The sequence below is a fragment of the Chrysochloris asiatica genome, unplaced genomic scaffold (genome assembly GCF_000296735.1).
Source record: "Chrysochloris asiatica unplaced genomic scaffold, ChrAsi1.0 scaffold00172, whole genome shotgun sequence".
NCBI lineage: Eukaryota > Metazoa > Chordata > Mammalia > Afrosoricida > Chrysochloridae > Chrysochloris > Chrysochloris asiatica.
Window position 1 is genome coordinate 200,555 of NW_006408690.1, and position 27,096 is coordinate 227,650.

Here is a 27,096-nt window from a genome sequence, read left to right on the forward strand (position 1 = left end):
ATATAGATGTTAACTATTGTCTTTTCCTTCATTTTGCGCCTTTTTAACAACTGCTGGTGTCTTAGATGGAGCCTTAAAGGGAAAGGCCCAATTAGCTTAACCCAGGCAGGCCTATTGTAATTTTTGGAGTCCTGGTGTGGCACTGTAAGATAAACATAGGACTTCAAGGTTGGTTTGAACTATATGGTAGGCAGTTCAAACGCATCAGTGGCTCCTTAGGAACTTGACACAGGGTCGCAATGAGTCAGAACTGACTTGATGGCACTAACAACAACACTGTGGTCTCTGAACTAGCTGACACTGAGCTTGGAAGAGTGGAAAGGTACAGAAAATGATTAAAATGTACTTAAAATCTCAATCTTAAATCATTTGATTTGTTAAATCTGTCCAGGAAGGATAACATCAATCAATACCTTTGCTGAGGAGTTTCCTTTCTGACTCTTCCTTTGGAGACTGTGGGCTTTGAGTCTTTGGCTCTGATTTAGCACCAAGCAAAGTTTGCCTGATGCTGAGACTCTGGCGAGGTGTTTTTGGCAATTGTTCTGCTTTGCTGCTGAAAGAAATAAGCGTTTTTTAATAATTACTTCAATATAATTGGAGTGCTGTGTGGCTCTGTAGGATAAACACTAGATGGCAAGGTCGGTTTGAACCTCATGGTGAATGGTTCAAACTTAACCAGCCACTCCTCAGAAACCCTGCACAGGGTTGCTATACAGGGTTGCTATGGGTCAAAACCAACGCAACAGCACTTAACAACAACAGTTGTTGTCATCTCACTGTAGGATAAAGAACTAGATAAACCATAGGCCCTTTTGAACGACAAGGTCTGCAGTTCAATCTCACCAGCCTCTTCTTAGAAACCCTTAACAACAATGACCTATTTTACATGCAAATGAAACTCTGAGCATGGTGGGATTCTCACCTCATCAGGCTGTTATATTCTTTTATTCTCCGACTAATTAGATCCCTGTTAGTGACTCCAGTGTCCTACAAAATAAATACAAGGTTAGGTTAGGAAGTCAATTCTAGGCATAAACATTGATCCCTACTTTTTGATACTTCTATTGCATTATTTTGCTTATTCGATACAAACACTATGCTTTACTCAAAGTGGAACTGGCTTAATAACCTCTATTCAACATGTTAGAAATGTCCCCTATTGCCAAGAGTGTTCTATTTATTTTCTGTACCTTTCCAACACCCAAAATAACACCAGCAAATAATAAGTGTTCACACTTAACTGAATTGGCCCGTCATTTTAAATAAAGGATTGGGAATGAGCAGAAATTCATTCTTCTTCCCTCACGAATACCAGAAAAAATGATCAGCATTTACAAATAATACAATTGTACGAAAGACGGGAAAATACTGCTCCAATTTGTTAATGATTAATTAATTGGAAGAAGTAATGAGATTGAGGATCAATTAGTAGTGGAAGTGGCAGTTAGACCATGGGAGAGAAGCTCAAAACTATTTTGTTTTAATTGAATATTTTATGTATGTAGAATAAGCACTGGACTGAAAGGTCAGTTTCAACCACAAGGTCAGCAGGTCAAACCCACCATCCACCCTCTATACAGGGTAGCTGTGGGTTGGAACTGGCTTGACATCACTTAACGAGAACAACATGGTAACTGGGCAGTGTTTCATTGTGTTGTGCAGAGGGTCGCTATGAGTCAGAACTGATACAATGGCACCTACCAAAAACATGGTAACACCAGAACATAGAATTATAAATTGGAATATAATCAACAGGAACATAGATCCCAATTTTATATTGGCATGTGTCTTCAAATTCTTTTTTACTTGTTTCATTTTTATTACAACGAGTGACAACAACTTAGAAAGAATACATATTTTAAAATCCAGCACTCTTGAATTCAAATGGATTATTCCACTTCCCCAGTGAGCTGGTTCACATAGCCTTATTAACTATGTGACCTTGGGGTAGTTACTTAACTTCTTTCTGTCTCACAATTCCCGCCTTTATAAAATGGTGATGATAATAATAATATGCATTTACAGGGTTGCTATGATCAATTCATGCAAAGTGCTTAAAACAGTGCCTGGCATATGGTATATGTTCAGTAAATATCAATCTTTATTATTTTCTCATCTATAAAACTGGGAAAACCTGTTTTCAGATTAGATGATGATGATGATAATGATGGCTGACATTAACTAAATGTTTATGATCTGCAAGGCAGTTTGCTGCGTTCTTCATAAGCATTATGTATTCAATCTTCAAAACAACCATATGTTCCACAGATGAAGAAATGAAAGCTAATCAGGGATAAGTCAACTAGCCACAAGTGTATCATTACTAAGTGATAAACAAACTAATAGATCTAGGTTTTCTGAATCCAGACCATATACTGACATTAACTAAATGTTTATGATCTGCAAGGCAGTTTGCTGTGTTCTTCATAAGCATTATCTATTCAATCTTCAAAACAACCATATGTTCCACAGATGAAGAAATGAAAGCTTATCAGGGATAAGTCAACTAGCCACAAAAGTATATCATTACTAAGTGACAAAGAAATGAATAAATCTATGTTTTTTTCTGAATCCAGAACATGTACTTTAACAGTTACACTCTACTGCTTAATAGAATGGTTGGCATATAATTATTTGGTAAATGGGAACTCCACGAAAATGTTATTTACAGTGAAATCAATATCAAACTTTTATATTCTTCCTGACCAGTTGGCAAACTATTCCAGATCTGGATACTTTCTTTACAGTGTGATAGTTGTGGAATAAAGGTTATATGATAAAGATTTAGTGTTATTTTTTAAATACAAATAAGGCAAGGTGTAAACTACCACAGGAAAAAAGCAAAAGCATTTCTCCTATGGCATTGTTGTTGTTGTTAGGTGCCATCGAGTTAGTACCGATGCATAGCGACCTTATGCACAAGAGAATGAAACACTGCCTGATCCTGCACCAACCCACAGTCGTTGCTATGCTTATGCCCATTGTTGCTGCCATGATGTCATCCATCTCATTAGGGCTAGTCCTCTTTTTTTCCCTGACACTCTAGTTTACCCAGCATGATATCCTTCTCCAGGAACTGGTCCCTCCTGATAATATGTTCGAAGTATGAGAGATGAAGTTTGATTATCTTGGCTTCTAAAGAGCATTCTGGCTGTACTTACAACACAGATGTGTTTGTTTTTCTGTGGGACAATAGTACCTTTAATATTCTTTTCCAACATCATAACTCAAATGCATCCATTCTTCTATGGTCTTCCCTATTCACTGTTCAACTTGTACATGCACTACACTATTTGATTTCTTGACTGCTGCTTCCATGACAGTTGATGGTTGATCCAAGCAAAATGAAGTCTTTGGTAACTTCAATCTTTTCTCCATTTATTGTGATATTATTTATTGGTCCAGTGGTGATGATTTTTGTTTTCTTTACATTGAAGTGCAACCCATATCAAAGGCTGTGGTCTTCGATCTTTATCAGTAAGTATTTTAAGTCCTCTTCCCTTTCTGCAAGCCTGTTGTATCATCTGCATATCACAGGTTGTTAATGAGTCTTCCTCCAATCCTGATGCCACATACTTCTTCATATGATACAGGTTCTTGGATTATTTGCTTAGCATATAGACTGAATGAGTATGGTAAAAGAATACAACACTGTTGTCCACCTTTCCGATTTTTAAATCATTCAGTGTCCTATTGTTCTATTTGAACGACCACCTCTTGGTCTATATATAGGTTCCTAATGAGCACAATTAAGTGTTCTGGAATCCTCATTCTCCACAATGTTGTCCATAGTTTTTCATGATCCATACAATCAAAAACATTTGTGTAGTCAATAAAGCACAGGTAAACATCTTTCTAGTAGTCTTTGCTTTCAGTTAAAATCCATTTGATGTCAGCAATGACATCCCTTATTCTGCATCCTTGCCTGAATCCAGCTTGAGCTTCTGGCAGTTTCTTGTCAGTATACTTGTGGCCCAATTTTCACACAGGCAGTAGAGAGGTATATTACAACACTGGTAAGTATGCTCACCATGGAAAGGTCAATCATTCAAGATGAAAAGGGCAACGTTTACCTAATAATAAAGTTGAGAAGGGATGGGAAGGAGAGTGGAATGGAACTAGGAAGCACAGGGAGGAAGCAGTATAACTGTTGTTGCATGGAGGGGATTGCTAGCTTACACTCTTGCCTGTATAAATAATTCCATTAATAGTCATTATAATACCAGTATCTCTTTGCATTACATAGTAATTTGTGTTGATAAGTATTTTCACTATGACATATGTCCTTTAACAACCCTGTTTTTGATATAAGAAAACAGATACAGAATTACTGAGACATGAAGTCTAGGGCTAGGAACATAGGTCTTATGTGGCTCAAAGCATACAAAGACTCTGAATAACTTATTTTCTAATTCAGCAATGGTGATTTTCCAATAACTAGAAATCATATAAAATATATACATTTGAGTTTTCTATTTGATCATTGATTGCTATTTTGGAAACAAAAATGCAAGTATAGAATAGTATAATTTTTCCTTTTTTTTTTTTAACAAAACGATGTACCCGATTCTTAAAGAAATGTTGTGCAGGTGTGTTTTCACTGCCCACGATACTGTGCACACATACCTCCTCATTAAGATTGCTACTCTCCTGGATGGTCTTGATCCATGCTAACATATCATCTCTGTCTTCTGCTTGAAAGAGGCATTCACAGTCTGATGTGGTAAGTCTAAACACATTTTTCCTCTTGGTCTCACTGTAGGAGATGTCTATTAAGCAAGCATTAACACTGATGGGTTGCTCTTCCTCAGATGGAGTCATTTGTTCTCTTTTGTCTTTGTACAAGTAGAGTGAATGACCCCTGAGTACAACATACATCTGTTTCCAAGGCCGAATACTTCCACCAACTCTCTAGAAAACACAAAACAGTCTGTGAGTATGTACTTGACTAAATCTTTGTGAGAGGATATGGCTGCAAAACACCACTGATAACATCTATAAATGTACACCCGAGATAGCAGGTATCTACTTTATGCCAATATATGTCTGTTATAAAAGGAAAGATTAAAACGATGGGAGTAAACCAAATTAGGCAATGTACTCATATCAAAGTCAAGGATAGTGAAATCCTAACCTTAAATTTTGCTGGGAGAATCAAAGAATGCAACTAAAACAAGTGTTGTAAAATGCTAATGGCCTAGGGGGGAAAATCAGAAACAACTTCTGAGTCAAAGTAAAGCTAAGACAAATCATGTAGCACGCAGATGACAAATACTACATAAAAAGATTCCCAAACAATATACACAAATGATGAATTAAGTTAACCAAGCTCATCAATTCTTTATGGTTAATCAACAATATCCACACCAAGGTGGGTTTTCTTTAAAGTTTAAAACTTTTTGGTAGCACTTAACTTTTCTTATAATTAAATTATCTAAATTATTGTAGCATGAAAAAGCTTTATGATGAACTTAAAGAAGCATACATTGGTATTATTGTACTAATTTACATAATAATATTTATTAAATAAGATCAAACAATAAACTTATAATGGCATTTTAAAGAATAAATTGGGACTTGTTAAAATTTCTAAAACTATTAACATGGAGAACTGCTACTTATTAAAGGGTTACTCTGTGATATCTGTGACTAATAAGCTATTTAATAAGAAACTTATGGTTAAAAGGAGTGCTGGTGTGGTACTGTAGGATAAACACAGAACTGCTAACCACAGGTCAGCAGTTCAAACTCACTTGCTGCTTCTTGGAAATTCCATACAGTGTCAATATCAGTTAGAAATGACTCAATGACATGTAACAACAGCAACAATGGCTAATAAGTTATTTAATAAGAAACCTACAGCTAATTCGCTATATGGCTAATAAGCTATTTAATAACAGCACAGTTCTGTCTTAAATACTTATCGATTGTGTTTTTACATTGTCAAAATTTAAGACAGCTATTAGGGCCCTGGTATGGTGCTGTGGGCTAATGCATCAGACTGCAAAGTCATTTGAACTGCAGGGTTGGTGGTTCAAGCTCACCGAAGCTACTCCTTGGAAACCCTATCCTCCTCGGTCGCTATGGGTCGGAACTGACTTGACGGCACTTAACAACAACAACCTTCCATATATAGTTGATACAAAGGATGAAAAGTATACAGTTAAAACAATGATAAGAATTAAATTTTTTCCTTTTATGTAGAAAAAGTGTATTTGTAAATGATTTTTTTTTCCCTCCTTAATCTGGATATCTATCTTCTTTATCTATATTTACTTTATTTTATGCCTTAGCTATAAGTGCTTGTATTTCTGACGATCATACAGTAGCTGAGAAAACACACTACCTTGCCCTTATCGGTGACAAGTGGTCGAAAATGGAGCCAACCTTCCTTGGCTGCATCACTGAAAACTTCTGATGAGGAGTCTTTTCTGGACCCAGAGTCTTCTGATGACTTCTGGCTGTCTAAGATCTACAGAAAAAGACAGTATAATAAAATATCCATTGTTTCCTTAATGTTTGCATTCTGAAAATGTTCTGCCGAAAAGTCTGTTACTTAATGTTTACTTATTGAAGACTTTATTTCTGAAAAATCCTAAAACTATCAACTACACGAGCAACGTTTCTTATCTCATTTTTAAGGAAAATGTGAATTGACAATTATCATTTACGAAAGCCATCAGAAGCAACGTTTTAATTATTAAAAACAAATAGCTATGAACCATAGTATAATTTCCAAGCTCTCAAGGAATTAACTTTTTAGTAGAAAACAATGGATATAATAAGAAAGTGTCTAGGTTGTGATTTTCCCATTCAGAGAGTGAAAACAGCAAAATAAAACATAAATGACTGAGGGGCAACTATGAATCAGTGACACTCAGGCAAAGTCTCTCTTAAGAAACAGTATTTAAGTTAAAATCTGGATGTTAAAAAAAAAGGAAGCCAGCTATGAAAGGTCATAGGGTTGGAAAAGTTCAAGGAGAATGTATAATTAATGAATGTATGAGGGGGGCTTCAAAAAGTTCATGAACAAATTCCACTACCTTTTAATTCCATTTATCCACGAACTTTTTGAAACCAATTCATAAATTCCTAATTGTCATGTTACATGCTCACTGTTCAAGTGACAGAAAAGCTGCTAACTGTAAATTTCATAGGTCTTTTAGCTTATGGTAGGAAGTGTGAAGGGAAGTTATTAAGCATTTAGACATTATCTGACTATATTGTTCAAAGATCACTTTGATTGATTGTGGAAAATGTTTTATAAAAGGACAAACATGACAATAGGTGTTACTGTGGGAATCCAGTGAGAGATGACAGTGGCTTGAACTACTAGCATGAGTGAAAGAGAGAAATGTCAAGATTTGGATATATTTTGGAGGTCGACTGCATATGATTTGATATTGGAGGAAAGAAAAAATGAAGAAACAAAGCTAATTCTGAGACTTTGGGGTTTTAGCAATGGGATGGATAGCAGCAGACTGACTTAATGAGAAGAGGAATACTGAGTGATGAACAAGTTTGGGGGGAAATCAAAGTCTGTTATATTATGTTCAAGCGCTTATTAAACACTAAAACGAAGATATCACATTAGCAGTATTCTTCATGAGCTGAAGTCTGGGGAAGAAGTGAAGACTAGTAGAGACCTTTAGATAATACCATCAACGATATCAGCACGTGGAAAAGAAAAAGAGGCTGGAACCATCCCTAGGCTTCCCAACATTCAGATATTGAGAAGAACCAGCAAAGGAGACTAAAAAGTCCTACTGCTGTAGTTAGTTATGTATGTGCTGTCGAGTCAGTTCCGACTCATAGTGACCCTGTCTAGGGTTTCCAAGGAGTGGCTGCTGGGATCTAACTGCCGACCTTGTGGCTAGCTGTCCAGTGCCAATCCTATAGGTACCACACCAGGAATCCAATAAGTCTTACAGGTAGCGGGAAAATCAGAAAAGAATGGGAAGCCCGCAGAGAAAGTGCTTCAGTAAGGGAATGGAAAGTTGTATTGAATAGTACCGAAAGCCAGGCTGACTAAATGAAACATAGAAGTAACCACGGCTTTTTAGCAGCATGGGGTCACTGGTAACCATGGTATGAGCAGTGTCACCCTGCCACGTGCAGGTTGAGAAGACGATGGATAAAGGGAAGTTGGAACTAATAGATTTTTCAAGGGGTTTTACCAAAAATAGTAGAAGAGAAAATAGGAATAGTAAATGGAATGGGATGTAGATTTGATACAGATTTTTTATATGTTTGAAATACGTTTTTGTGAAGTGCAAGTGAGTAGGTTTTGACTCATAGTGATACTATATAGAGGTTTTCTAGGAGTGGCTGGAAGGAGCACTAGTAGCATAGTGGTTACGAATCGGGCTGTTAACCTCAGGGTCAGCAGTTTGAAACTACCAGCTCTTTCACAGGAGAAAGATGAGGTGTTCAGCTCCAGTAAAGATTAGCAGCCTCAGAAACCCTGTGCAGATTCGCTATGAGTTGGAACCAACTCCATGGCACACAACCAACAAACCAACCAGGAGTGGCAATCAACAAACCAAGAGTGGCTGGTGGGCTTGAACCACTGACCTTGTGGTCAGCAGTCCAGTGCTTATCTTACAGCGCTACCACACCAGGACTCCAATACGTTGTTGTTAATTGCTGTTGAGAGTGGTATTGCAGACAGAGGGGACTAGAGAACATGAGAGGTGAGGACTCCAAAGAAGAGATATGGTGTTGGTTTTTAATTGGCTAACACTTCTAGTAAAACAGTATTTAGGATCAGAGTAAGGAAGGCAGAAAGTATGCGTGTAACTGCAGGTGGCTGGTATTTTTGGAGATGGTAAAAAAGAGGAGTTCCTGTCTAATAGCTTCTATCTTTTTCCATGAAGAATGGTAGAAGGATAGAAGAGAGGACAGAAATGAATTATGAAGAAAGGATATGAAATAACCATTTGAGGAAAGAAACACAAACATATAACAAAATGTAGGATTGTCAAGCAATTCGAGTTTTTGGGTTGAATTGATAAAATGAGAAAAATCAATACAACTGTATGTGAAGTATTATGCACTTAATAAACATTTATAAATTAGAAAATAATGTATTTAACATGATATTTTCCAATTACATCTGCAACTTAACAGAATAAAAGGTGATGGCATTTAAATATTAAATATCTAATTGATATAATATTTGCATATGAAGAACTACAATAAAACCACAGTAAATATATTATCATTTGCTTTATGTTTTTAAAATACTGAATACCAACCTTGATTCCCTTCAGGCTAGAAACATGCTTCAAGGACCTGTTGGAAAAGAAGCATACAAATATTTGTAATCAATGTATAAAATACCTTAAAATATAAGACTATTTGAATACTATAACATACTTTTCATTGTTGATAGTCATTACTGTCATATTAAATGCACATTCATTATTTAAGGTAAAAAAAAAAAACAAACAACTAATTTTATAAGTATTTAAATTCTTGATTCAATGACAACTTTCCTAGTTAATCCGGTAAATGAAAAATAACTGAAAGTGTGACATTTTCTGATACTGGTTTTAAGAGGAAAGAAAAGTCTACTTAGGTTAATAAACACTGGGCTTTATGTTATTTGTTAGCCATAGTTATAATATTATGTTAAGGATTCCTACTTAATAGTTAATAATGACTAACAAGTTGCTGCCGTCAACAGACACAGAGAGTAAGGCTCCTCTCCTCCTGCCCAGCTTGTCCACTCTGAACCGTAAGTGCAGCATGAAGAGCACGGTCACTGATGGTCACCGACGGTCACATCCTACTCAGCCCCCCAAAGCCCAATCCAATCGGTTTCAATAAGGAAAATACAATTGCTGCCAATGAGATGCTGACTAGGCCTTGAGAAAACAAGTGGACATTAAGAAAATTATTAAAAAGAATTCCACATTTATTAGAGGAATTTTTTTTCCCTTTTAAAAATTCAAAATTCACTTCTGGAACTTTAAGATTCTACTGAAGACAGTATCATCCTCACCTTCTCTTACACCCCCCAAAACAACAAAGTAATAAAAAACCAATGCACAAAGCTCAACTGTCAACAATATTAGGGGATGCCTGTAATTCTGAACTACAATAAGAAAGGTGGCTAAATGCAGTAAAGTAAAAAGTGGAAACCATTGGTTCCAAATCTCAAATTTCAGTGCAAGAAGGCCTGGTGGCACTGGGGGGGTTAAGTGCTAGGCTGTTACCCATAAGGTCGGTGGTTGAAACCCACCAGCTGCTTCAAGGGAGAAAGATGAGCTGTCATTCCTGTATGATTTACAGTCTCAGAAACCTTAGAACGTTGCTGTAAGTCAGAATCAATTCGATAGCAGTGGCTTTATGGGTTTTAGGTTCTCTGAGACATAAAACCTAGCCGTCCCCCTTGTTTGAAACAATGGGAGGAAGGTCCTAGAGCCGGTGACAGGAACCCTATTTGTCACCATGCAATACAAGGGGAGGCGGGAAAGAATGAGGAAATATACAGACCTGCCATCTTTGCAGGAAGCAGTGTGTAGCTGGTGTAGGGTAAAGTAGACTCTGAAATGTGGCAGTACTGCAGGTGTTGATATCTTTTAGTGAGGGAGAAGTAAAGGCTAAAGAAGGAAAGACTGAAATAGCTCACAAATCCTGTATCATTAGGAAACTCCCTGCTAGCCTAGAACAGGGATAGCAAAGATTGTGAGGTTGTCCCAGGACTGGGCAGTATTTCCTTCTGTTGTGCACAGGGTTGTTATGTGTTGGTACCGACTCAATGGCACCTAATAACAACAGCCTGAAACAACATCCTGATTGCACCTCACAGAAATAGCTGGCCCAGGAAGAACTAATTTCATTAGGATATAAATAAGAATTAAGCAGAACCAGCAGAGAACTTATATAAAGACATTACAATAAAAAAAAGACAAGTTGTTCTTTGATAGAAATATTCAATTTAATATTATGAAGATGTCAATATAACATAAATTAATTTCTAAATTAAACAGTGTGTCAATGAACACGTCCATTAAATTTTAAGAACTAGGTACACCAAATAAGTCCAAATAGAAAAATAAAAGACAAACAGGACAATTCTGAAAAGCAAAATGTAGTAAGAGGAAATAGCAGTACCAAGTAATAAAAACATGATAAAAATCGCTGTAATTACTAGAATCTGATGTGTGTGAATAGACTGATCAACTGGTCAGAATAGACTCCACAAGTAGAACTAAACACATATATAATTTAGCATATAACAAAGGTGATAATATAAATATATCAGCGGGGAAGAATAACTTACTCAATTGATGATTTTTGCGTAACTTAAGAGATGTTAGAAAATACAAAGTTGGCTTTTTATTCCAATCATTAGAATAAAATAAATTCCAGATGAATCACTTATAAATATATCAAATAAAAGAAAAGAAAAACATAGAAATTGGCAAAATGAACAAGGAAGAACTTTGTTAAAATTCTAGATTAGCTTTCTCAATATAACTCAAAATTCAGAGGCCATAAAAATTTGTAATTTGGCCACATAACATTTAAAATATTTTTTGATAATACTAAACTTAAAATAGTAAAAAGAGCCCTAAATTAAATAATACACTGTATTCAAGAGAACAGCAAAGACTTTTTTATTTTGTAACTCTGTTGGTGGGAACGAGACTTGGCATAATTTTTAAGAAGAACAATTGATAACGGATATTTAAATAAAAAATACACACCCCCTTGATGTTGCAATTCTATTTTCATCTATGTTCCAATGTGTGCTAAAAAACTTATGTACAAAATACAGTCACTCAAGTATTGTTTGTGGTATCATCACAATCAACCTAAATGTCCCTTAGTAATAGCATACTACGTAAACAGATTATGGTACAACTATTCAATGGAAAATTAAGGAATCATATGAAAGAGTGAGGCAGAAATATAACTCCGAAATCTTTCAAAGATGACTTTAAGTGAGGGGGAAAAAAAAGCCAAAAAAGGGTGTATAACACCTGTCATTTGTTTACAAAAATTCTAAGTGTGTGAGTGTATCTATGCAGTGTCACTATGTGGCTTTATGCACGGACATCTCAGGAACCACACAAAACAACAACAACAACAGTAACACACCTAATGCCTGTGAATAGAACCATGTGACTAGAGGTCTAAGGTTGTGAGGGTGCACTTAGTATGCATATTTTTGTATCATGTTTGCGAAAGATTTTGAAAAAACTATTTTTAAAAATTCAACAAAATATATGTTACCATGTAACAACTTTTATTTAGTATTTTTATTTGGATCTCTAATGCCATAACATAAGAAAACATAAAAGATACCATTAAACTCAGTATTTACATGTCAGAGTCAAACTGAACATCCACATAAAAATTCTTAAAATAGACTTACAATTTTGCGTCTTCTCTGTAATCATCCAACCCCTCATCATATGATTTTGATCTTTCTGTCTTTGAGCTGGGCTGGCCATCCAGGCTGGGAGCACCAACAGATTCTGTAATTAAAGTTATTTAGGCATTTACAAACGGTTGCCAGATTCTTTTAATAATGAAAGGATTACATAAATCACACTAGTCTAAAAGGAATCACTGAGAGTGAGATAGAGTTTACATTACATTCCTTTCAGCATACCATGATCATGTGAGAGTTGACGTCGGATTAAAGGAGCTGAAGTTGTGAGGCTGGGAGGAACTGTTGCTAGAGAAGGTACTTGAGAGGTAGAGGCTGAGATGACAGCAGAAGCAGAGATATGTGCAATATCATGATCAATGCTAGGACTAGTTGGTTCATCTGTAAGATGAAATTAAAAAAAATAATAATGGAATGTTAAATGACAATAGTAAAATAATCAATACTTATTATTAAAGGAACTAGGAGCCCTGGTGAACTCCTGGTGTGGTGTTGTAGGACAGCACTGGGCATTGAACCACTTGGTCAGTAGTTCAAACCCACCAGCTGCTCCTCAGAATCAGCAGCTGCAGAGTAACTATGAGTCAGAATTAATCTAACAGCACTCAACAACGGGAGCCCTGGTAGCATAGTGGGTTATGCGTTGGGCTGCTGACTGCAAGGCCAGCAGTTTGAATTCACCAGCAACTCTGCAGGAGAAAGATGAGGTTGTCTGCTCCCGTAGAGTTTTATAGCCTCAGAAACCCTGTACAAGGTTACTTTGAGTTGCAACCGACTCCGTAGCACATTACCGCCAGGTAAAACTCTAACCTTGACCATTATAGAAACAATAAATGACATATTCATTTATTTAAAAGCTTCATAAAGTTATTACTCTAGTAATTATCAATTATTCTGAGAATATGTATCAAGAAATTAAATGAGTTGCTTCTTTTACCAACCAATTAATTTCTCCACTAACTGATAACAAAATTTATTTTACTCTAGTAATTATCAATTATTCTGAGAACATGTATCAAGAAATTAAATGAGTTGCTTCTTTTACCAACCAATTAGATTTCTCCACTAACTGATAACAAAATTTATAGACATTTAGAACCGAAATCTATCAAATGAGAACAATAATCATACACCACTCCGGAAGAATTGCTTTTCACACTTTAAAGGAATTGCGGTTCAGGAAACTAAGCAAGGGATTTGGCTGAAATTTACATTTCCAAGTATCATTTTCCTAAACACCTTACTCCCACTTTCCACACTCAAGGACCTCTTCAATTTTTATGGGAAAACAAGAAAGTACAGTCTATATAGATTGTCAGCGAAGTTACATATGAAGGGGCTTCAAAAAGTTCATGGAAAAGCAGAATAGAAAGATAATGGAATGTTCCCCTGAACTTTTTGAAGCCCCCTGGTATTATCAGGGTCACTGCTAGTCTGTCTGGAGCTTTACTACCAATCAGAAACAAGTATCCAGTGTCCTGACTTGGGCTCTCACCAGGAGCAATCACCATTTGTCCCCTGGAACAGATAGATGTTCTTGGGGGTAAATATTTTAGGTGTTCTCTAGTTCAAGCTTCTCAAATGCTGTCAAAGGCAGGAATGCACACGTGAATGCTTAGGTATGCATAAAAACAATAGATAACAGTAGCAATAGCTAATGTATCCACTGGGTCCTGGTGTCCTGCTTTAAGATAAGCCTTGGGCTGCAGAACTGCAAGATCAGCAATTCAAATCCACCAGCTGCTCCCTGAAAACCCTATACAGGGTCTCTATGAGTTGGAACCTACTCAGTGGCATGTAACAACAACATATCAACAATGTATACTAGGTACTAGGACCACTCTAAGTACACATATTATTTCACTTAATGAGATTCTATGAAGCAAGTACTAGTTTATAGATGAAGAAACCAAGACACAGGGAGACTAGTTACTTGTCTATAGTTACAAAGCCACAGGGTTAAAATTTGAACCCAGAACATCTATCTCCAAATCCTGGTTAATAACTAATGTATTTGTTTTTCAAATCAGTTAACAATAACTTTGTTCGAAATTCTTACTCATTAAACCACCTGTGGTTTACATTCTAAGATTTTGGGTGAAAAGGAGATAATTCAATAGGTTGCAAGAATTACAAAATCTTAAAACTATATGTAGCTCTTTAAAGAAAATACTGTAATGATGAAATGGGGTTTTGATTCCTTGATTCAAAAGGTCAAACTATATTAATTTTTACCAAACTTTTAAGACTGCCCCATCATTTTAAAGATCAGCATTTGAATCAAGAATATTACAAAATTAAACGATTCTATTTTGGCTAAAATTAATAACCTTATCTTGTTTCCTATATTGAAACAATTTTTAAAAGCAGTTCTTTGCATTTTAACATCAGAAAACACCCTGAAAGTTTCTGTCTCTTTCATTCAATTTTTCTAAATATATGAAAGTTTGATACCATATTTCCGAGAAAATACAATAATCCCTTTTCTAAAAGCACGGAGGTAATAGATTTTAAAACTAATTCGAAAAGGATCAAAATGTAATTTTACTAAATGTTTACGAAAGTATTCTTCTCTAAAGCTGTCGTTAGATTACAACAATTTTAACAACGATTTTTCAAATGATAAATATGTATAAAAGAAGTAGGTAGGCTAATGGAAAATTCTGTTATGGATTTCTGAATATGAGGCGGCTTCAGAAAGTTCGTGGGAAAATTCCAGGATCTTTGAATCCCATTTTTCCAGGAACTCTTTGAAGCCCCCCTCATACTGACACCAATGAGGAACGAGTGTACTCTTTACAGTTTATCTGGCATTGGTAAGAGTAGTACTAGTTTGAAAAAGATTTCTGGGTTCCAGGGCAAGATGGCGCAGTAAGCTTACGCACTGCGCAACTCGGCAATAACGACATGGGAGGCCGCATGAAACACAGGTGGTGATCCTGGACCCTGAGCATCAGAGGACAGGACAGAGAGGTGGACTGAGCGCCCACTGGGAGAGGAAGCTGAACAGAAGCGGTGAGACAGAAGAAAAAGAGGCAGACTACGGGCTGGCCTGGAGCGCCGGGGCCATCTTGCGCGTTTTCAGGCAGCTGTCGATCCAGCGGCCTGCAAGCACACCACCGGGGGTGCGGGTCTCTCTTGTTCCCCTGCCCCCCTGGTAGATGGGAGCATGCCCAGTCCCCACCCTCACCAACCCAGCAACCAGTAGCACCCCCTCCTGCGCAGCCTCTGCTCAGCTTTGGGTCGGGGAGCGGGCATAGCGCCTCTGCTTCTGGAGGCACGAAAGCCCTGAACTCTGCTCCACAAACAGGACAGAGGGCTTCGGTCCTACTTCCGGTCTCCACCACACCCACTGACAGGTGAGGCCCGGCGAATACAACAATTTACAGACATCAACTAAATAGTAATCTGACACCACAATACTTGGGTAAAACCGTTTCAGCTTATACAAAGAAACAAGACAGAGTTCCTCAAACAAGTGACCAAAATGACAGCGTTAGAACATAGAACACCAGAAATGGTATCGGAACTACCTGATAAGGAATGTAAAAGAATGCTAATTAGGCAATTTCAACGGACTGAGAGAATGAGGAAATTGCAGATGAAATCAAGGATGAAATAGACAAAACTATAGAATTCGGGGAACAAACTGACGAAATAGGAACCACACAAAAATATTAATTAGAAAGCCAGAAGATTAACACTAAGTCTTCAGAAGCAAATTATACACTGAAAGGGCAAAGAAATAGAATTGAATCAATGGAAAACCAAATTACTGAGCTTGAAGAAAAATCTATCGATATTCATCTGCTAGAGGAACAGGATTCCTAGTGTGTGGCCATAGGATAATCACTGAACTGTGAACCACAAGGTTGGTGGTTCTGAACCCCCAGGTACTTCTCAGAATCAACTTAACAGCAACGAAAGCCATAATAATGAAAAAGAGGAAAAAAAAAATATCTGAAGAAGCTCTAAGATTTATGTGGGACAATATCAAGAAAAGTAATGACTGGAATTCCAGAACAGGAAGAAACAAGAAAAGAAAGGCCCAAAGAAAATAACTGTCCAAGAGTTGTAGGAAGAAAACTTTCCAAACATCAAGAAAGATGAGAAGACAGCCATTCAAGAAGCTGAATGAACTCCAAACACGATATACCCTAAAAGAAAAGCACCAAGGCATATTATAAACAAACTTTTCAAAACAAAGACCTTTTGGAAAGAATCCTGAGAGCAGCTCTAGAAAAAACGAGAAGTTACCTACAAAGGAGCGCTAACAAGACCAAGCTCTGAAACCACACAGGCAAGAAGACAATCTTGTTTGTTGTTAAGTGCTGTGAAGTTGGTTCTGATCCATAATGAACCTGTATAGGGTTTCCGAAGAGCAGCTGGTGAGCTTGAATCACCAACCTTGTGGTTCAAACCAACTTTGCAGTCCAGCAGTCTTTTGTTTTTGTTTTTTTAATATGTCATTCTAAAATGACAATAGAATGACATATTTAAAAAAAAACAAAAAACTCTTGAAATTGCCAACCAAGAGTCATAATCACAAACCAACTCGACACTTAACAACCCTAAAATCTAGACCAAGCCTTACTCGTTATTCTAGCCTAATCCTTACTTCTAACACTAACCCTCATCCTAATCATGACCCTACTACTAAACGAAGTCCTAGACCTAGCCTAGACCTAGCTATAGTTCAAACCCTAACCTCACTCCTTATTTCAACTCACCATGCCCCCTCCAACAAGAACAAAAAAGATTTCTATAGTGAACAGATTCACTGGAATAGTCCAGATGAAATATATTACACAAATTCATAAAGAAAAAAAAAAGTGTTTTAAAACAAGTAAAGATGAACCTTTTTAGTCTGTTTTTCACAGCAGAGTAACTAACTATACCTCTGGGGATGTGGTTATCACATGTGTCTAAGGGTATCCCTGAGATGCCAAGGAATAAATCTTTCAGAAGAAAGAATGTTACACTTTGCTAAGTAATGACGTTTTTATATGTGTGTATTTAAAATAAAATATCCTGGAGTAGAATTCAAAATGTGCATGGAGTAAGCACTAAACAAAAATTTATAGGCAATTTTTTGATGGCTCTAGATTTCTTGAGGTTCCTTGGAGTGGGGGTGGGAGTGCAGTCAAGTGTTATGCACTTGATAAGGAGCCCAAAGGTTGATGGCTGTAACTCACCCAGTAGCGCCTCGGAAGACTGATCTTCTTCCAAAAGGTCACAGCCTTGAAAACCCGACTGAGCAATTTACTAACACACATGGTGCCACCATAAGTTGGAATTTAACTGAAGGCAATGAACAAAACTGCAGATTTCTTAAAAGAATTAGCTCGATCTCTTTTGATTTATTATACTTTGGAGGGCAGTTTGAAACATATTGTTTCAAGCACAGAAACAATCTGTCTGTCTCAGGTATGTATGTATGTGTGTGCCAAATGGGGTGGAAAGATACACGAGTATCGCTTGTTCCAGAGTGTAGAAATGGATGGAGAAGACATGCATGAAGAAATTCTAACACTGTGCTTACACAGTACAGTATATTTTGCACACTTTACATAACAAATACATATATAAATGCCCTGGTGGGATACTAGGTGTTCTGTTGGGTCATTAACCATGAGGTTTGCAGTTCAAACCCACCAGCCACTCCTCAGGAGACAGAGGTGGCTTTCTGCTTCCATAGAGATTTAAAGCCTCAGAAACCCTATACAGGGTGGCTATGAGTTGGAAACGTGATGGCACGCAACAATGTTAAATGTATTTTACTAGTATATTACGGAGAGCCAAGGACAAGCTAAATAGACTTTCTTTAAATGCACAGAGTCACATTATACCATATCTTTTAAATTATATAATGAATCCCCACTACTCGTCTGTCAGTTTGTGGCACTGTGGTGGTTTATATGTGGAAAACCTCATGAATAGCAGTGGAACACTGTCTGATATAGTGCCAGAAGATTAGCCCTTAAGGTTGGAAGACACTCAAAATACAACTGGGAAGAGTTGCCTCCTCAAAGTAGAGCTGACCTTAATGACATATAAGCTCTCTGGCCATTCATTTGTCGATGTGGCACAACTCAAAATGAGAAGAAACAGCTGCAAACATCCATTAATAATCAGAACGGGGAAGGTACAAAGTGTGAATCTAAGAAAATTGTGTGTGTGTGTGTTAAGTATTGTCAAGTGGATTCTGGCTAATAGTGACCCTGTGCAGAGTTTCCAGAGCAGCTGGTGAACTGTAGAATGTATAAAGTATGAATCTAAGAACATTGGCAATTGTCAAAAATTGGATAGAACACATAAAGATCGATATCCTAGGCATTAGTGAGTGGAAATGGACTGGTATCGGCTACACTGAATCCAACAAATCTATGGCTTACTATACTGAGACTATGAAGCTCTGGTAGCGTAGTGGTTATGATTCGGGCTGTGAACCGCAAGGTCAGCAGTCCGAAACTACCAGCTGTTTCGCAGGAGAAAAAAAATGAGGCTTTCTGCTCCCGTAAAGATTTACAGCCTCGGAAACCCTGCACAGGGTCTCTATGAGTTGGAATTGACTCCACAGCACATAACAACAACACCATACCGAGAATGACAAACTGAAGAGGAATGATGTCACATTCATGGTCCGAAAGAACATTTCAAGATCTATTTAGAAGTACAATGCTGTCTGTGATAGGATGGTAACCATATGCCCACAATGAAAACCAGTTAATGCCACCATTATTCAAATTTACCCACCAATCAAGAATACTTAGATATTTACTGATGAAAATCAAAGACCTCAGCCTTCAGTATGAATTGCTTTAAATGCAGAGAATACAAAAATACAACTGTACCAATAAATAACATCATGATAAATGGAGAAAGGATTGAATTTGTCAATGACTTCATTTTGCTTGGATCCGCAATCAACACTCATGGAAGCAGCAGTTAAGAAATCCAACAACGTACTGCATTAGACAAATCTGAAGCACATAACCTCTTTAAATTGTTTAAGAGCAAAGATGTCAGGTTTGAGGACAAAGGTGTGCCTGACCCAAGCCATGGTATTTTCAGTAGCCTAAAATGCAAGTGAAAGTTGGACAGCGAATAAGGCACACCATAGAAGAATTGAAGCCATGTGAATTAATGGTGTGGAGAAGAATATTATATTAAAAGTACCATGGGCTGCCAGAAGAATAAACTGTATTGGAAGAAGTAGTCAGAATGCTCCTTAGAAGCCAGGATAGTGAGATTTTGCCTCTAGCAAGTACTTCAGACATATTAACAAGATGGACCAGTCTCTGGAGAAGGACATCATGCTTATGAAAGTGAAGGATCGGTGAAAAAGAGGAGGACCCCTAGGAGATGGATTGGCATGGTGGTGGCAGCAATGGGCTCAAGTGTAAAAACAATTGTGAGGATGGCACAGGACTGAGCAGTATTTCGTTCTGTTGTACACAGGGTCACTATGCGTTGGAATGGACTGAAAGACCTCTAACAACAACAACATGTATTGAATTGTGTCCTCCAAAAATGTGTGCTGTAAATCCTAGCCTCTATGCCTGTGGCTATAATTCCATTTGAGAATGGGATTTCTTTGTTACATTAATGCAAGAGGATGAGTGTAAGGTGTTTTCTTAAGTCATTCTGAGGTATCAGAGAGATTAAACAAGTAAATGAGTGAGAAGAGATGCGGGCGCTATACCAAATCACATAAAAATGACATAGGAGCAGAAGCTAAAAGAGACAAGGACAGAATAACTTCCCTTAGAGCCATCACTCTTGAAACAGGATTTCCCTAGCCTCCTCAAATGTAAGACAATAAATTTGTTTGTTAAAACTAGCTACATGTGGTATTTCTGTTATAGCTTATTGTTATTGCTACGTACAATTGATTCTAACTTATAGCAACCATGTACAGGGTTTCTGAAGAGCAGCTGGTACATTTTGAACTGCTGACCTTGCAGTTTGCAGTCCAGCGCTGACCCTACAGGGCCACATCAGAAGCCCAAGTTATAGAAGCACATGACAGTTAAGGCAAAGCTTTCATTTACTTTGTTCACTCAGAGCTCCATGGCACTTTATAACAGAGATGGTGTAAGAAGACATAAAACATTTTACATATTAAAATTCAATGTGACCATTGGTTCTCAATCTGGGAAAAACAAAACAAAACAAAAAAACCTGGCCTAAATGTCCAAAACTTTTGAAAAATAAGTGTTTTCCAAAAATACGTAAACTACTATTCCAGGATTTTTACCTGATAGAAAAGATTACAAGTTATTGTTGAAATAGATTACTCATATTTGAATAAGAACATTTGACCACTGTTACTTTTATCAATTAATATTTTATCAACTAATATCTAAAAAGTTTCACAAGTTAGGAAAAACGAGGCATAGTGTGAAACTTTATGTATATGTATAGTTGTTATGAAGTTATTTTTCATATAAGAAATGGAAAAGAAAAAACTGCAAGGTCATTTGAATCACAAGGTCAGCAGTTAAAACTCACCAGCTACTCCTCAGAAACCCTATACAGGGTCACTATAAATCAGAACCTACTAGAGGGCACTTAACAACAACAACAACAACAAATAAAGAGCTCTTAAAAATAAGAACAATTAAATTCACACACACAAAAAGAGCAAAACACATGCAAAGACAACTCATAAAAGAGATTAAAAAGCCTAATAAATATGAATCATTCCATGGACTTAACAGGACATTTGTCTACAACTCAAGGAATACAGTGATCATTTCTAAATAAGGTGTCTTATGTCTGCATGAGATTCCAGTAGTACCCTGAGATTTGTTTTCATAAGCAGGATGCTTGCAAGCAAAAAAATTAGTTGATTTTAATGGAGACCTGGTGTGGTGCTGTAAGATAAGCACTGGACTGCTAACCACAAGGTTGGTGGTTCAAACCTACCAGCTGCTCCTTAGAAACCCTGTCAGAGGGTTGCTGAGTCAGAACGGACTCGACGGCACGTAATAATAAAAATGTGGAAAAAAAGCCCCCAAATCTGTGAAAGCCTGACTTCTAATGAAGTAGTCTAACACGAAATAAAATACTGTTTGTCATTGATTAAGCTGGCAGATGTTTTCTCATGATGCTCTTCCCTATTTCTTTCTCTTCATATTTTTAAAGAGGACTACAGAGAATACATGTTTTTTTAGCAAGCCTGTCTCTATCTCGGAGGTTCAATGGAATGAATTGTCAGCTAGTGGTCTCACATTCCTCCATGATCCAGGCCTCATCAAGCATGGCCCTATCTCTTTGAAGTCACAGTGAGGTGGCCAAAGAAAGGGAGAAAAGGGCATGACACTGTCTGGGTCCAGCACAGTATCTCTCCATCAGATTCAATATGAGGACCCTGGGAAAATTATATTCCCCCTCTTGCCTTCCTCTGGGGACAAGAGCTGTAGAACTCAGTGAATTGTATGCTGTCATTGCCGGCTTTTCCACCTTGTGGAGAAAACTTATTTTGAAAGAAGTTTCTGATATACAAATAATTCTAATGCAAAAGAAATGCAATGCATTTCTAGCTCCCTATGACAAACATGCATGTACCACTCCTCATGACACCCAGTATTCAGGACTAAAAGTTGCAGCAGAGACCAAAAAAATAAAGGCCACTTGTAAATGCATTTGCTTAGGAGGAATTGTTTTCACAGTTGGCATAATCGATCTGGAAAGAAGCAACTACTCAGTGTACTTTATATTTTATAATTTTAATTGAGAATAATAGCATACAACTAAGTGAAGTCAAACTTTTTGACATAGATTGTAGCTAAATAATCAGGTCACTGCCATGTTGTTGTTGTTGTTAACCATGAGCTCCCCCCAAATTACAGCATAACAATTCAAGGTATTTTAACGTCACAATCAACGCCCAAGGAAGCAACAGTCAAGAAATCAAACAGTGCATTACATTGGGCAATCTGTTGCACAAGATGTCTTTAAAGTGTTCAAGACGAAAGATGCCACTTTGAGGAGGGACTAAGGTATGTCTTGACAGAAGCCTGACCCATTTATTTTCAGTTGCCTCATATGCATGCAAAAGCTGGACAATGAATAAGGAAGACTGAAGAACAATTGATGCCTTTAAATTAGGGGGTTGGTGAAGAATAGTGACTTCCAGAAGAACAAATAAATCGACCCTGCAAGAAGTACAGCCAGAATTATTCCTTGAAAATGAGGATGGTAACACTCTGTCTTGCATACTTCGGACATGTTGTCAGGACAGACCAGTCTCTGAAGATGGGCATTATGCTAGGTAAGGTAGAGAACCCGTGAAAAAGAAGAAGATAGAGTGACAGCGTGGCTGCAGTAATGGGAGTTAAGAATAGCAATAATTGTGAAGATGGCTCTGAAACAATTAGTGTCTCATTCGGTTCTACATAGGGTTGCTATGAGTCAGAACTGATTTGACAGCAGTGGCACTGTGGGTTAATGCGCCAGATTGCAAAGCTGTTTGAACTGCAAGGTCGGTAGTTCAAACTTACCAGCTGCTCCTTGGAAACCCTATACAGGGTCGCTATGGGTCAGAATCGACTTGATGGCACTTAACAACAACATACAGGGTCGCCGGAGTTCTGGTGTGGTGCTATGTGCTAATGCGTCAACTGCAAAGCTGTTTGAACTGCAAGGTTGGTGGTTCAAGCTCACCAGCTGCTCCTTGGAAACCCTATACAGGGCTGCTATGGGTTAGAATCGACTTGATGGTGCTTAACAACAACAATAAGCCATCAAGGAGCTCTGGTAGTGTAGCGTTACTAATCGGGCTGTGAACCTTAAGGGCAGCAGTTCGAAACCACCAGCTGTTCTGCAAGAGAAAGATGAACCTTTCTGCTCCCGTAAAGACTTGGGCCTTGGAAACCCTGTACAGGGTTGCTATGAGTCGGAACTGACTCCATGGCACATCACGATGACCAAATAACACAACCACCACTTCATCATTTATTTATCAATTTCAACGGAGTAAATTATATATTGTAATGAAAGCTAGAAACTTGTACAGGTTGGAAGAAACAGTGACTAATGTAACATTATATATACAGCTCAACGGAGTCCTGGTGTGGCACTGAGGGCTAATGCGTCAGACTGCAAAGTCATTTCAACTGCAAAGTTGGAGGTTCAAGCTCACCAGCTGCTCCTTGGAAACCCTATACAGGGTAGCTATGGGTTAGAATCGACTCGATGACACTTAACAACAACAACAACAAATACAGTTCCACAATAGCAACAGCATTCACATTTAGTATTTTTGTACTAAAAATATTGAAATTGAACAAACTGATTCTTTTGCAACTCCTATGAGATAAGGTATTCATTGCAAATGAACTAAGAAGTCAGTCTATACCCATGGTAAGATTGACTTCTTAGTTCAAGTAAGATGTGCATTAAAAAAAATCAAAACTGATATTTTTCCTCCTTGTGGAAAAGGAAGATAAAATATTGCTAATGGCTTTTTTGTCTTAAAAAGAAATACAAATGGAACAAATAATTGTATTTGCCTTTTGAGATACAGACTCACTTTACTCAAAGGAGATAACCAGGCAGTTACATAAGGCTGAATTATCTTTCATGATAACCACAGCTGTTGCTGCTATTGTTTTAAAACCTGAGTTAAACCCAATTAAAGTCATTAAAAAAAAAAAAAAATCAAATCAAATTCTCCAGGCAAATTTTACTTACTTCCATTAAGTACTGATACCCTCTTTTTAATTTATAGACATAGTTAGATTCCAAGGACCAGGTCATTACGTGGAAATGGATAATGACTAAATCATTACATAGCTGCCAAACCACTAAAAGTCATGGCCCAGAAATGTTGACATATAACCTGCCCATCACAGTATAGCTTCCTTCACAATCTCAGCATTAGGTACTGCTAGACATATGGCATTAATGCAAAAAAAAAAAAAAGTAGATCTTTTACTATCGCCATAAATGCAAAATGTCAGGTAACGAGATAAAGGATAAGAGAAAAGAGAGTGTACAGAACATAAATATCAGATTTTAAAAAGTGGCATCATCAAGAAACTCCATTTACATTAAATAGAAAAACATAATTTGAAAGAATGTCTTAAAAAGGGTCTACTAATACATTAATATGTACTTTTAATCTCTGATCATCAATTGATAGATTTTTATAAATTCACTAATTTTTTCACTTATTATCATAGAGGCAATGAGTCCTATTAACTTTTATAAAAACTGATAAGGGAGTGCTATCACCCAGTTCAAATAACAATTTGACCATAACAACGGACAAACAACAAATGACAATAGCAATTCAATTCACCATAACTGAATTTGAGTTTTTAAATTAAGACCATGTTTCCTTAATGCTCAGTTCAGTAAGCATGCATTTAAATTAAGTTTTCCTTTGGAAAATCATTTTCATTTTGCGATTTGGTGATTTTAATATTAAAAACTTTTAATTCTGTACCCTCCTATTAATATAGACAACTTTTTAAAAAAGGTTAGAAAGGGGAAGAAATTTGAAAAAGAAAAAAGACTTCATTCATATTTCCCATTATCATATGGGGTTGGAATCCTAAGAGAAACAGATGTATAGTAGGAATTTGAAAGACAGATGATGAAATAAAAGCAGACGTGGGAATGTGTGCAATATTATGGTCAACATTGGAGTCCTCAAGGTAAATCAGCATAGCAAATTGTGACCTCTAAAAACATCTATTTTAAATCCTAGCCCCTGTATCTGTGATTGGAGTCCTGTTGTGGTCCTGTGGGTTAATGCACTGGACTGCAAAGTGGGTTTGAACTGCAAGGTTGGTGGTTCAAGCTCACTAGTTGCTCCTCAGAAACCCTATACAGGGTCATTATCAGGCTGCGTACCTCAAGGTCAGCAGTACAAAATTACCAGCTGCGCCGCGGGAGAAAGATGGGGCTTTCTGCTCCCGTAAAGATTTACAGCCTCGGAAACCCTGTTCAGGGTTGCTATGGGTCCGGACTCCAGGGCACTTAGGCACTTAACAACAACAACAATGGGCTGGATTTAACAACAACATATCTATGAATGGGTTCTCTTTGTTATGTTAATGAGACAGGGTTAATGTAGGATAAATCTTTAATCAATCTCTTTTGATATATAAGAGATTAAACATGCAAATGAAGAAGCAGAGATGGAGGAAGATAGTTACCATGCCACAGGAGGATCACCAAGGAGTCAAGGAATGTCAGGCCCACAGATGTTGAGAAGAACTAAGATCCTCTCCCAACAGCTAACAGGGAGAAGTCATTTTAAAATTGACACACTGAATGAAACTTCTAGGCCTCCTACACTGTGAGAAAATTACTTGCTGTTTGTTAAAGTTCCCACTTGTGGTATTTCTGTTATAGCAGCACTGGATGGCTAAGAACCAAGTGCTCTACATTGAAAAAGGGCAAGTAGAAGCATTATTTTTTGATATATCACAGATAATGGGTTAGAAACATGTTGCTGGGTTTTTGAAGAACCATGGATCAGACAAGTCAACTTAAGGCTTTTTGTGTGTGCACATGAGTCGGGGGGGGGGGGGAGTGTGTGTAAGTGTGAGTGGATACACATGCTGCAATAAAAATATGACCCAGCTTGCCAGCTGGAAGCAAAAAGTTCAAGAAATCTAAATTTACAAAACACTAACTGAATAAATGTCATTAACCTAGGTGTAAAAGTCTTAACCTTAAATTCTTATATATATATAAAAGTAGCAAGCTATTTAGAAATAAGGAAAGCTGAGCAGGGGTTCAAGAGACTTGTCCTGTCTTGGTTGACTTTGTGAAAGCCATTTAATTTTGGTAGCGTATTAGGCTCATTATCTGAGTTATCAGAAGGACCAATTCTAGTCCTAGAGGCCTACAACTATAAATCACCTGAAGGAGTGACATTATCTGCTTAATGTACGTAAAATCTAACTTTTAGATTTTTATAAACCAGGAATTTATTAGGGATTTTTAGCAATTTGGATCTATTTTTAAAACAAATAGAGTGGAGAATGTATTAATTGTTGAATTCATTTTCAACATTAAAGGACCTGGCTGAAAACCTAAGACATTTACTTTAGGGAAATAATTCCATAGTTTTCATAAATACGAAGTTCAAAACATGTGGCACTGTAGGACGAATTTCTAACCTCAAGGTCAGTAATTCAAACCCACCAGCTGCTCCTTGGACCCTCTTATACAGGGTCACTCTGAATCAGAACAGACTCCACAGCACTTAACAACAATAAGTTGAAAACACATAAAATTTCCCTAAATAAACAAGCATGGTGCTCCAAAATATTTTAGGATAAAAGCTAAAGCTATTACCAAGAGGAATATGAAGACACATCTAAATTACCTCATTAGCGAATAGTTTAATTAACAAACTTGTAACACATACATTTACCTAGTGAAAAATGACAATTCAAATTTGGGGGTTCAGACCATGATTTAAGAGAATAAAAACCCTAACTTAAATTTTATGCATATTTTGGGGGAAACGTTGAAAGAATCTATGATTTGGAGCCTAAACACAATCAGTTCTGTCAGTTACTGGCTGAGATAACCTTCAGCGAACTATTTAATGTTCAGTCCTAATGCAGAAAATAGGAGTTCTGGTATGGTTGTTGTTGTTAGGTGCTGTTGAGTCAATACCGACTCACAGTGACCCTGTATAGGGTTTCCAAGGAGCAGCT

General features: G+C 37.2%; 1 protein-coding gene across 1 annotated transcript in view; it reads right to left on the minus strand.

Moving 5' to 3' along the window:
* Positions 1–27,096, minus strand: part of ARHGAP21 (Rho GTPase activating protein 21) — a 112,163-nt gene that overhangs the window by 13,902 nt on the left and 71,165 nt on the right. Inside the window, exons 8-14 of the mRNA XM_006871650.1 lie at positions 12,629–12,787; positions 12,389–12,491; positions 9,258–9,294; positions 6,347–6,472; positions 4,627–4,911; positions 923–987; positions 414–550 (exon numbers count right to left, since the gene is read on the minus strand). Of these exons, the coding sequence (XP_006871712.1) occupies positions 414–550; positions 923–987; positions 4,627–4,911; positions 6,347–6,472; positions 9,258–9,294; positions 12,389–12,491; positions 12,629–12,787 (912 nt within the window). The remainder of the gene's footprint in view (positions 1–413; positions 551–922; positions 988–4,626; positions 4,912–6,346; positions 6,473–9,257; positions 9,295–12,388; positions 12,492–12,628; positions 12,788–27,096) is intronic.